At 23.9% G+C, this 13,568-nt stretch overlaps 1 protein-coding gene across 1 annotated transcript in view; it reads left to right on the forward strand.

Annotated features, from left to right (window-relative positions):
* The first annotated feature begins 7,566 nt into the window (after positions 1-7,566).
* The window catches only part of LOC114128905 (lachesin-like), a 108,149-nt gene continuing 102,147 nt past the window's right edge, over positions 7,567-13,568 (forward strand). The window contains exon 1 of the mRNA XM_027993514.2: positions 7,567-7,711. Coding sequence (XP_027849315.2) covers positions 7,639-7,711 — 73 coding nt within the window. The 5' untranslated portion in view covers positions 7,567-7,638. The remainder of the gene's footprint in view (positions 7,712-13,568) is intronic.

The following is a 13,568-nucleotide window of genomic DNA, read 5'->3' on the forward strand; positions in this document are numbered from 1 at the left end:
AATATGTGAAAATCACGTGAGTAATTTTTTTAAAAAGATGAATATGTCTACTAGCGGCAGTGGTGATGGGAGATCTAATCCTAGCAGTAGCATAACTATAATTGTTCAGATTTCTGAATTCAATTTTAAAGACTTTCTTATAGGTAGCATCTGAAAGGAATCAAATTTCAATTAATATTAATCTATCATTGTAACTAGTATTGAAATATAAAATATATTTACCTATTTACCAAAAATTGGCTTGTTTATTAGTAAAATTGAAAAATTGTTTTTATTTTTCAACCCTAAATATGTATATTCTTTCAAAATAATACCATCTAAAACTTTCCTCATTATTTTGTGTATCATATCCTTTAAAGTTTACCTATAATTTACAAATTATTACAGTAAATAGATTGATCCATATCTCAAAAATAAATTAAAAATAATTACTTTTAATAAGTTCTTTATGTTTTATGCAGTAAAAAAAGCCCAAATTAAATTCACGGTCAAGCATTTGAAATACTTCGTGTTACTTTTATCGTTGAACACACTGTATAATATTGTATTATTAAAGCTGTAAGCTATATAAATTAAATAATACAATAGCCAACAATTTGACATAAATTACAATGATTATAATTACTTATGTACTTAGTACTTATATTATGTACTATGTAGGTAGATATATACCCATTTACGAAGAACATGTTTGAATTTTAAACGATTAAACTACCTTTATAAGTATATAACCATTACCACCAACAGTTATTACGTCCACAGCCCAAATTGATAATAAAATAGAAATATAAGTTATAACTGTGTCAAAATATTGATGAGAAAACTCAGTTTTTATTTTACAGTAAAAGTTCATGAACTAGATTAATGTGTATTAACAGTAATTTGTAATTCAGTACCGTGGTAATATTTTAAAAGGCATTAGAGAATGCTACCATCTTTCATTTTTTTTTCGTGTTTAGTAAATTGATTATTTATGCCCCCCCCCCCCAAAAAAAAAAAAAACTTCACTATATGTTTACTTTCCTCTATCTTTTTATTAATTTTTTTATTAAATTAAATAAAATAAATTAAGTACCTAGAGTTATTTCAAGTCTCAGTAAAATAATATTAAAAAATGTTTATCTTTCTATTTAAGTGGCACTTTGGATCTATTGACTATTATACTTATATATTCTGTACATAAATAACATATGCATAATACATGCCTATGGTCCATATTGATATGGTTATACTTCAGCTATTAGGTACGTCTTATACATTTTGCAAAGAAATTACTATGTACTTACGTGACAATTATACCTAGTTATTTTGAACCGATCCATAAATTAATTAATTTTAAAAATGGTTCGAATTTTATCTAGAAGTAAAAAAAAATTTCAGTATTATCTAAAATAATAAGAGAAAAAAATTAAAGAAAAACAGATATTTTTATGCTAAACCAATTTTTGAACAAATCGCATTTATTTTAATTCAATACCTAATATTTTAAAACACAATATATTTAATATACATAATATATGAATATGAATATATTGTCAATATATTCAACAAATGTTAACATTATTTATTTTTTTACTATTTATAGAATTTTTCACTTTCAATTTTTTTTAGCTTATTTTTAATTCATATCAGTCGGTAATTAAAACAAATTTAAACTTCCTTTTATATTTTTAGTATTCGAATTAAAATTAAAAATATTATAAATACTTTTAAACATTTTTTTTTTTTGTATAAGAACTTCAAGTTTAAGTTTTTACAAGATTCATTTTAATGTGAGTATCATAACAATTTGGAAATTATTTTGTAGTTAAAAATGTATTAGTTTTTTTTTTAAATTTAACACCAACAATTTGAAAAATTAACACAATAATCTTCATAATTCCTTCTTACAGAATTATAAAAAGCTCACGACTGTACATACTATTAATTTTCAAATGTTGACGAAATTGACCATTTGAACGAATAATAACAGTTTTAGTATTTATTGTTGTAATTCAAAATATATTATTCGTAGGTAATTGAACGTTTTTACCATTGCTTATATTATTGATTATACAGTTTAATGTATACACACAATTGTCAATTACATTTTCAAAATATTTAAACAATTTTTAATTATTAATATTGTTCGTATTATAATATTATTATGTACACACCTACGGAACGTTTGCGGAATTGACTATTAAACATTAATAACAGAGCTAGTATTTAGTAATATTATATTTACTGTATTATGTAATACATACTACCTATAAGACATAAGTTACTATCAAAGTTAGTTCAAGACGTTCAGGTAACCCCATAATATAGTTACCATATAGATATTTTAATAATGGAAAACAAAATATTATTAAGCTTAGAAACACTCTATGCTAACAGACTGTCTACGCTCAGATTAATTTTTCGTATGAAATTATTTATTATTGAATGCAAAGTTAACTCGTCCATTATATTGGCCTACTAAATGATGAGAAACGATGAATACTCAATATATATAATATATATATTAGACGGCAGATCGAATTCCTCGGTTTTATTTCTTATAATATTTCGTTTTGTGCACTTGGCTACCAGTAAATGTATTTAAAACACTTTTCAAGTATTTTAAGAATTTATAACATACTATACATAGGCATAAAGTCATATATACATTAAAGTATTGATATTCGTTTATGATAATGTGTACCTAGTTTTTATTTTTAATTGTATAATAATTATTAACTACGCCTTATGGCTTATACAATATTGTATTGTTTCTAATTTATAACCTTACACAAATATTATTTATTAGTTATTTACGTTTATTTTATTTTATTTTGAAAAATTCATTGAAATATTATATTATTGTGAATTATTTTGTAAACATTTATTATGGACTGTCATTACTCATTATTTGGTATAATTATATAAATTAAAATTATATTTATAACAAATTGTTTCTTTTAACTAAGTATAACTTTACTATATATATTTTTTAAAAACAGCGTGATTATGTTTATTAATGGTATATAATTAAATTGATATTATAATATTTTAATAAAACATTATTAATGCCTAATTATACGATAAGAAAAAAATACACAAAATACGATTGTACTTCATTATAGGTACAACTATATAGCTAGGTAACTAATCTGGACTCTGAATTAAATAATGATATTTTTTTTTTTTTATTGAATGGAGACTGAAGTATATGTTAGGTTTTTTAAGCATTGATTGATTATATTAAAACCTTTCAAAGATAGTAATCCCGTCAATCCCGGAGAACCAATATCATCCTCATTTAATAAGTCATATAAATTTGCATAGTACCTAATATCTGAAGCATTTCTGTTTAACTCACAAAATGTGACTCCCAATTGGGTAATCTGTAATTTGTATGAATTTCTTAAAATAAACAAAATTAATTTAACGTATAATCATTTAAAAAAGGTATGTTAAACATTTTCATTGAGGTTTTTATGCGTATGCTGTAGAATAGTTTGGAGACAATTGATTCAAACTCAAGATGAGATTTGATAAAAGAAAATTATAATGTTCTCAATGTTGGTATCTATAAAATTAACCGTGATTATATTTATTAATTAATCTCAGCATATTAAAAACGTGCTTAATATAGGTGCTAAACTGCTAATATGAATAGAAAAATCAAAATTAATATATATAAGAGAATCCCTAAATGATAAATAGAAGTAACTCGCAATGATGATTACGTATAGCCTAAGCGTGAAAAAGTAATAACACTGTACTTGTACTCATTTATATTTAATGGTAGGCAATTAACACGACTCAATTCAACAAAATTATTAAAGTTTAATTGTAATTTTGAGGTATCATTTGGACTTAAAATTAACTGTTTTTATATTATAGACCTTTATCCTTTTATTGTTTTGGCTAGTGCCTGCCTAAAATTTTGACTAAAAATTAAATATCTATAGGTACTATTTTTAAATTTCTTTGATACAGTATTACAATAAGTTTAAGGGCATTAATTTAAAATTGCATTTTCAATTTTAATCACTCTTAAGCTAAATATGTTTAGTTTAAATAGATGTATAGAATTCAATTCGATACATGATAGCAAATAAATATACCTACATATATTATTATCTTAAAACATGTTAAAAGCCTAAATATAAATTTATTAATTTTTTATAAGCCAATATTTAATATATACTTAAAGTCTATAAACAAAATAGAATTAAATAAATACATATATTTCTAAATGCATTTTTAACATAAGAAATAAAGTTACAGTTGTTAAATAAATACAAACTTAGATTCAAACCAACATATTCTATTTTAAATCTGTCACATTGGTACTTCCTTATACGAGTATATAGTGAAAACTGTCTAGAACGAATGTATCGTATTGTTTTATTTGTTTTCTTTTTTTTCAAGTAATATAAAACTTTGGTATTTAATTTAAAAAAAAAATCAATCGATGTAACTATTGTAGTATCTATTGTTTATCTGTAACACAAAATAATTTGCATATATACTATTAATATATTAACTAAAATATAAATAATTAATATAATTTAATAACTTTATTAGAATTGATTATAAATCAATGGTATTAGGCATAACCATTCACGACCGTGATTTTGATTATGGTACAAATCGATAATATTTCAACGGCAGTCGACGGTGCAGTTTAATGAAAACCTATCATTTTCAACCAGATACATTTATTATTTACACTTAAAACTTTTTGATTATATGGTATTTATATAATAATAAATGTATGAAGGTAGGTACTAAATATAATTATAAAAAGTTTATAATTTTATATGATATTTAAAAAGTCTAATCCTACGTTTATTTAATCAATAAATCATAGTAGTTTAATTGAACATTTTAAACCTTGTAATCACTTATACGAAATACTATTAAATTATTAATACTTTAATATTATAATATTCATATACATATCATATCCTAAATGGCTATTCATTTCTGTCATCTTACATTCATTCTATATTATCACGAAGTCCCACCATTTAGATGTAACCGTATTTAGATTATTTAACAAAATTTATAATAATCATTATAATATAATCCTTTAGCCTTATACATATTCGTGTCCTGAAGTAGTCTTGTTTCATTGACTGCTCCGTGTATTGTACCTGGTAAACAACGGGTAGGTACCTACAACGTAACAATACTGCTTTTAAAAATAATAAATTAACTACCTACAAAGGTTTCGTTAACAATGGAACTTACTATGATCTCATTTTTAATATACCTACTCAAATTATTATTTCTGACTTTAAATTTTAAAATTTACATTATATGTAATATTAATATTACATAAAATTATCTATGGAATATCAAACGTTCACTAAAACGCATTTCTCTTGAAATGTCGTTCTTCATTGTCATGCACAATATTAGTTCTCACAATGAAAATCCTTTGATAAAAGGCCCCCAGACATTTGGTTTCTGATTAACTTGCATAGCTAGCACAAAGACTTTAGGTACACGGTTTTAATTATCATATACAAATAAACCGATACAGCGCTTTGAAATATATATATAAATAAACCCGTGTTAAAATTTTGCATTTTCATTATTCACAAAATAGACATATTTGATGGAATTTCATAATATTAATAATTGTATAAATTCTTCAATATAAATTAATACATTTTTCAAGTATCACACAGATGCTCTGATTTTCATAATTAGTAAGACTTAGCTTTGTAAATTATAACTAAATATAAGATCGTATATATGTATATTTTTTATTCAACAAAGACAATAATAATAATATAAAAAATCGATTTGGTATATTATGTCTATTTTTGACGCTCTGATAGTTTTATATACTTACACATTAAATTAAACTAAATATAATAGGTACCTATACATTTATCGTATTAAGTATAAAGTGAACAACTAAATTTAATATTACTACTATGTCTTTACTATCATATCTTGTTTTTTATAAGATAAAGTCCACTTTTTTCTTCATCGTTGTGGTCAACTTATAAAAACATTGATACTTTTTTCTTTCGCACATTTATTTTTAATTTAAAAATAGTAATTTATTTTTTTATTAGATATTTTCTCTATGTTCCCCGATTTTGTAATATTCTTTACTTATAAATATCACTTAGATTATTCATGAAATCTGAGTCATTTTCTTAATAAATTAATAATATTCTAAAATATACTTAATTTAAACAATATAAAGTACATTTTTAATTTTTCACCGGAAAGTATACGGATGTATCAAGTACGACGCCAACGTCTGTGTCGATTTTAGGAAAATAAAACAACTATTGACGAATTATGGCCGATTGATATGAAACAGCTAGGAATATTTTTAATTATGATTTTTAATTATTTCTCATTTTGTTTTCAATAATAAGTGATTTTCTAGAATACAAGATTAAATGTTACAATAGTTTTATATAGGTATATTATATTAATTAACTAATTAATTAAGTGTTGATAACTCAGATCATTGGCTGTAGGATTTTGTTTGTTACTTTAGGTCTTTGGTAGATACAACGTGTTTTAGAGTGCAGAACATGGCTAACATGGCTTTGTCGCTAAGAACCCGGATGGTCACACATCCGAGAGTTAGCAACGCCGGGTAGTGAATGACCGTATATAGCACTATATTTAGCAAACAAACATTACTCCACACATTGTTCTTACTATTTTATAATTATATTAGTAAGTTAAGTACGCATAAATTTAATCTACATTAAAAATGTTATGTTTTAGTAAAAAAGTAGAAAGGCTGTTAGTCGCTCAATGTTGATATTTTGAAATTCTGTGTTAGTATTAATCTTGCTACAAAATAAAGAAATCAATTATAAGAAACTTTAGTTGTCATTGAAAAAACTAAGTAAGTACCTACCTACTGTAGTGTATAATATAAATGTTACGCGTTTTTACTAAGTTGTAATATCATATCATATACACTTAAAATAGATCATAACGTAGTAATAAAATATCAACTTAAAAATTGGTCCGAACTTTAATAAATTATTAACATACAAGATAGATAGGTTATAAAATGATTTGGAGTAAGGAAAAAACGAGAGCATGTTAACACAACGTGATCATTAATGTTTTATGGTTCATTTCAGTGATATTCGCTGTACCTACACATTGATTCTGAATTCTGGCGATTCCGACGAAATTCAGTTTAGAGGAATTACATTCGTCGTGTTGTCCATAATAAACGGGTACTAACAGATTTTTTTAAACTCAGATCGACCGACCGGCGATGAATACTTTTTAAAGAACGAAATCGATCGTTTTTTATTATTTACTTACCTATAGGTACTTAATAACTTAAGCCTTAACCAACGTTAACTACTATGCGACTTAATAGCACACTATAGGTCTGTACCTACATAAAAATCAGCAACGGCGGCAGCTGTCTTTCGTACGGTGTATTTTAATATCCACTTCCAACGGACATCTCTCGCACGCGGAACGCCGTGGGCGTGTCCGGACACGTTTTCGGGCGCCACAAAACTGTCGACTGCCGCGCGCCGGCCGAAGCCCGCGTGGTGTGCGCGCGCCGACCAATCCGTTTTACCTGTAAAACTCTGCGGCGGTCGCCGTCGCCGGTGTCGGCACACGCGGTTGACGACAGTGTCGCGCGCGCCGACCATGCCGTGCCACCGAGTCGCTTGGATCGCGTACTTAGCCGCCGCCGTAGCGATCGTCTCGCAAATGTCATCAGGTACGTCCGCTGAACCAAAATTGTTTCACCCCCATCCTTTACACGATTTTTATGTAACATATTATAATAATTGCAATGCGTGGATTTTTTTTGTTTTTTTTTTAACCGGGGGGGGGGGGGGGTTAATAATAGTCGTGTGTAATGTGTAGGTAAAAATACATCGCACCTACCATTACGCCATCGAAAAAAAAAAATTTTTTACTGATATCAAGTGCTGTGTTCTATACTTAATACTTAGGTATATTACTATTATTGTAACAGATCATATTATGATGGGAGTATCATAATATTATAGTGTCATAATAGGTGTAGGTTTTTTTTCCATATTCTGGAAAAAATCTTACTATTCGAGATTGAATAATAATGACGAAAAAATTAATATTATACGCACAATACGACGTTAAGCGTTGTACGCACGCACTTGTAGCTTGCGGTTGTCGTGTATATTATTTGCTTACCTATTATAATAATGATTTAAAAACGTATTATAATAAATATCTTCAAAATAATATTATACAAAATTTTGAGCGTATCTATCGTATAAAAAAAAAACCAGCCAATAAACGAAGTTTGCCGAACCTATTAGCTACGTTTTTTTAGTAAATGACTTCGCATAGTCTGTCGAAAACAACAGCAAGCTTTTTTGAATAACCGATAAAAAAATAACTAAATAATAATCAAAGAGATTTATGTAATTAAAAATTTCTTTGCCGGTAGAAAAGTTCTTACATAGAAAATAGTATACGTACATGGCTATGTATGTTTAAACTTCTCCTCCCTGAACTATTACTCTGTTCCAGAGAACTAACATTTTTCATTGTTCAGAGAACACAGTTCAGTGTCAAGAAAGCAACCCGACAAGTGACTTATTAAAGTACATAAATTTTAGTTATTATGTTTTGCCGTAATAATTAACGTTAGTTTCATAAATCTTATTTTAAAAGTTGGACAATCTTAGAATATATTATATTATTATATAAAGTGAGGCTTAATCACTATAATTTTAAAATCGTTGGAATCTTCCACAAAAAACAATATGATATACAATTTAGAATTAAATATAATATTGTTAAACTTAATATTGTTATTAATAGGTATTTCATAATATCATTTATCGTATGTATAACCGTTAAAGTATTAAATCTATAAAAAATAATTAAATTTTTTCGTTATAATAATAATAGTATAATTTAACACGCACCTGCATACTAATTAGGCATTTAATATAAATCATTTTATTAGACATATTTTCTTCAGTATATTTTTTAAGATTTTTATTAAGTAGGTAATTTTAATATGAATTTTAAATCAAAATATTATCTTTGAAGTAAAAGATTACAATAAATTAGAACAAAATTCACCACACGGATAGTTAACTTTTTTTATGCTTACTTAAAATGTGTACACTGTACAGTTGATTAATACAGTTAAAAACCAAACAATATTAATATATATGTATATAAAAAAAATAATTAAAACATACTTTACCTACCTTAATACTTTGTAAGATTCAAAACGGATAGCGGTGAATTGGTCGTCGAACGGTTATTTTCAGTATTTTAGTTATTTTGTTACACTAGGTACCTATAAGTATATTTCAGAGTTTTTTGTTTATTATACGAAAAATATATATTATGTTTTTATTTATTCATTAATAAATAATATCTTATTGAATTAGAATAAAGGTTATCTTTATGTGTTGTCGGTTCATGCTGGTCCAGTATTATGTGTATTGACTGTGTTTTTATTGTATGATAATAAAGTAGTAGCAGATTGTATAAGGAATGAAAAACGAAAAAACTAAATTTATTTATAACTAATAATATTGTATTATAATTGTAAAAATTGTAAAATTAATAATATAACACTGCAGTAGAAGTGTAGAGTAATATATATGTATATACATGTTGATTTTTTTGATGATCATTTAACACTTATTATTTTAAAAACTATTAACGTTTTAGAAAATTCTTTTCTAATACAGCTATTAGTTTCCAGTAGAAGTAAAACAAGTGTCTTACATTTTTGAATGAAAACACATATTTTTAGTTTTAAATTCTAAAAAAAAAAAATTGTTTTATAAGTATTTAAAGTTTAGGTGAGCGGATAATTGTGTGGCTCATCCCCGAACTATTTCTTCAGGTCGAATTATTATACCTATATCGATATTATCATATTATTATGATATTATTATCGATATTATTATATCGAATTATTCCGAAAAAAAACATTTTGCTTCAGAATATAAATTAAAAATGTATATTGATATTCAGTGTGGTAAAATATTTAAAAATATAATTTTTTTAACTTATATATATTTTTGCTAAGTATAAATCTAATGATTTTATTATATGTTATTTGTTTGTTTGAATCTGTCATAAACTATTGGTTCGTAAAAATATTTCAATATTTAACTTTCGGGATGGTTTCTGGGTTAGGTTAGTTGGTATTTAAGGGGTAAAAAATAAAAAGATAGTGCTTTTCTTAATAATCAAAAAAAATAAAAATAAAAATAAATAATAAATAAGGTAAAACGGGAATTTGTATAGTTAATAACATAATATAACCACAGAAACTTGAAATTTTCAACAAGTGTTTATATTACTATTTTCTGTGTAGTCGTATGGTATAATTTTTTTGTGAATTCCTTTTGAGCTATTTATACGAATGATCATTTTTTTCTTTTATACATGTTAATGAAAAAATATTCACAGTGTGAAAATTCTTGACAATTTAATATAATATTTTATATAAGTTAATTTTTATCTGTATATAAATACTTAAAATATATAGGCAAATATTTTTTTTAAATATTTATTTAAATTGAGAATTTTTATGGAGTTTATCAAAATTACAAACATTTTCAAACTATTTTGTAGGTATAAAACGTTTTTTGTATACTTAAGATTTGAAATTTTAGAGCAAGATTCCTCATAAAAACTTTATGCTCAGTGCTCAACTACATATTATGTTTAGCAGGAGAAGCCCACTTGTAAGAGTATAACAGGGTTTTTTAAACAACTACCAAGTCATTATAATTTTTAAATCAATTTCTTAACAGTGCGTATATGTATACTGTACTAATAATGATTAATTTTTTTCAAAAATTGAAAAATGATCAAGATATTTTAAAAAGTGAAAAAAGTGGTTTTTATTATTTTTTATTTTTAGGAATAAATCAATCACACTTTTTTAAAGTTATCTTATTCACACTGTTTTACGGTAAGGTGGTATTGATTCAATAGATAATAAAAATAATACGTTAAGGTATAATTTATATATTTTATAATTATTATAGTTAAGAATGTATAAATAATAAATAAATAAATGTAATGTTTTTGTTAAAAATTAAATCAACCAATCAATACTAATATTAAAATAAATGACTTTATTAGTTATACTAAAAACTTATTATAAAATATACATCTCTACTCAGATATTTTTGCGTATAATGATAGTTTTAAATTTAACACATCTCTTGTAGTAATTCACTCAGACTACGCTAAATTAGTAAGTAATAGTAGTTGTAGTAATCTACTTGCCCAATTTTTAAAATTATTTATTACATTTTAAACACTATTGAATAGTGAATATTTGGAGTTGTGAACTCTTATTTAAATGTATTTATTATATACAAAAATGCAATCACAATTTTTTATAAAAGTCCATGTAGATTCTTATTTTACAACATATTATTTGAATATATTTGTATAAATTCATTTAAACTTAATTAATTTTTAATGGAATTTCTTGAATGAAATTTTAAAATGTTGTAATTTAATAAAAAGAATAAAAAGTAAATAAATATCAAATTAAAAAAAAACCTTTTTTTAGTAATTAAACATAAATAAATATGCGCAGGAAATATTATGTACCTATATTTTTTTTAAGCATCTAACACATTACATTTTTATACCTACTTATTGGTAATTAATTTAATATTTTATAAGCTTCAAATTTATTAAATCGTTGTATTTATTATTAATATGTTTTTTTGAATTACTAGAATTAAAATTGTAATTTTCTATATTTTCATTAAAGAATTTACGATACTAGATAATGAAAATCTTATTTAAATTAAAAAAAATATTGTTCAATCAGTAGGTTTTTGATAAATTATACTTAAAGTGTTATACGATAATAATATAAATACAAAATATAAAAAGATTGACCATTTTTAAAACATGTTAATTGTTAATATAAATAAGCATTATTTAAAACAAAAACAATATTAAATTATATATAACTAAATAAATTACAATATAAAACAGTTTATTTTAAATATTTCTTTGCTGTAAGTAGGGGGTTTCAATAGTTAATTTTTTTTCACGATTAGTAGTAAATATTTATCATTGTATCAAACACTATTTTTTGGTATCTCAGAGCTTATTGATATTATTGGTATCCTATAAGATATAATACATTTATAGCAATTTAGGTGTATTATTAAGTATATACAATAATAAAATAAATTAATCTACACAAACGAGAAATACACTGTCTTAGTGTATACTTACATTGGAAAACGATGTGTCATATCCTGTATACAACGAATAATATTGAGTGTAGTAAAAAGTATATTTATACTTAACCTAACCTAACTGGGTTACTAAAGAAAATAAAAAAAACCACATAACTAAAAAGAGTAAAAAAAGTTTATGTATGGTAAATCAAATTATATTTTATCAAATATATTGACTATACTTTCGTTTTTAAAAATAAAATAATATGGTTCATATTATATAATATATATAAGTAATTTTTATTAACTAAATAATTTCATAAAACGACGAAAATTTATTTGATATAATTAATTACTTATTGTTTGACATAAATCAAACTAATTGTATGCGGTTGATGTAAAAAGTATTCTGCGATACGGTTAACATTAAATGTGGTTTAAAAAAAATGTGTATAATTGTATTATTATAAAAATTAATGATTAAAATCCGAGAAAATTTAACAAAAATATAATAAATTATTTTTGATAAACAGTTTTTACACATAAAAATATCATAATTAAATTACATTACTATACGCAGAATTCCTAGTGTAGAATTAATTAGATATTCAAACATATTATTAACGGTCGAGGACAGCTTAAGTTTAATACCAACACATTTCAATACAACTTTTTTCTTCGAGCTAGTCAAAAGAGCCTTTGTATAGTGTGTAGTATATATTTCACTAATGGAGACAAATTTTAAAATTTAATTCAATTATAGTAAAATAGAGTTCATAAATATGCATTTTTCATTGTTCTAGTTAAACTGTAAACAATATTATTTAAAAGTTTTGGCAGAAAATTAAATTAAATTACAAGTATTCAATTTAATCATTTAATTTAAAATTTATAAATATATTGAAAGTGGTACTTTATATATTTTTTGTTATATATTAATTAATAGTAACCCTATATTATAATTCTAGAAAGAAACAACAGATAGAAAATTTGTTTTTTTTTTTTTTTAAATGTCATATTTTATTATAATACATAAATATTATCATTATTTACTATAGTCAACGTTAATGTTAATAATAAAGTGTATTGAAATGCATGTACATTTTTAAGTAAAAAAATATATAAATACCAATACTGTTGAATAAATGTTTATAAATCATAGAGGTTTTTTTTTGTGAGCAAGTATACACAATTCAATTAATTTATGTTAAGTTAAATTAATTTAAAAATATTTATTCAATATATAATTAGGTATATAATATTTTTAAGTTTTAATGATAGTTGATTATTATTATTAAATCATTACAATAACATTTCAAAGAAATAAAACGTTCATTACAGTATTATATGTATATTGTATATAATTTAAACAAACAAATTATGTAGGTATTATTT

This window comes from Aphis gossypii, chromosome 1 (assembly GCF_020184175.1).
Source record: "Aphis gossypii isolate Hap1 chromosome 1, ASM2018417v2, whole genome shotgun sequence".
In the NCBI taxonomy this organism is placed as follows: Eukaryota; Metazoa; Arthropoda; class Insecta; order Hemiptera; family Aphididae; genus Aphis; species Aphis gossypii.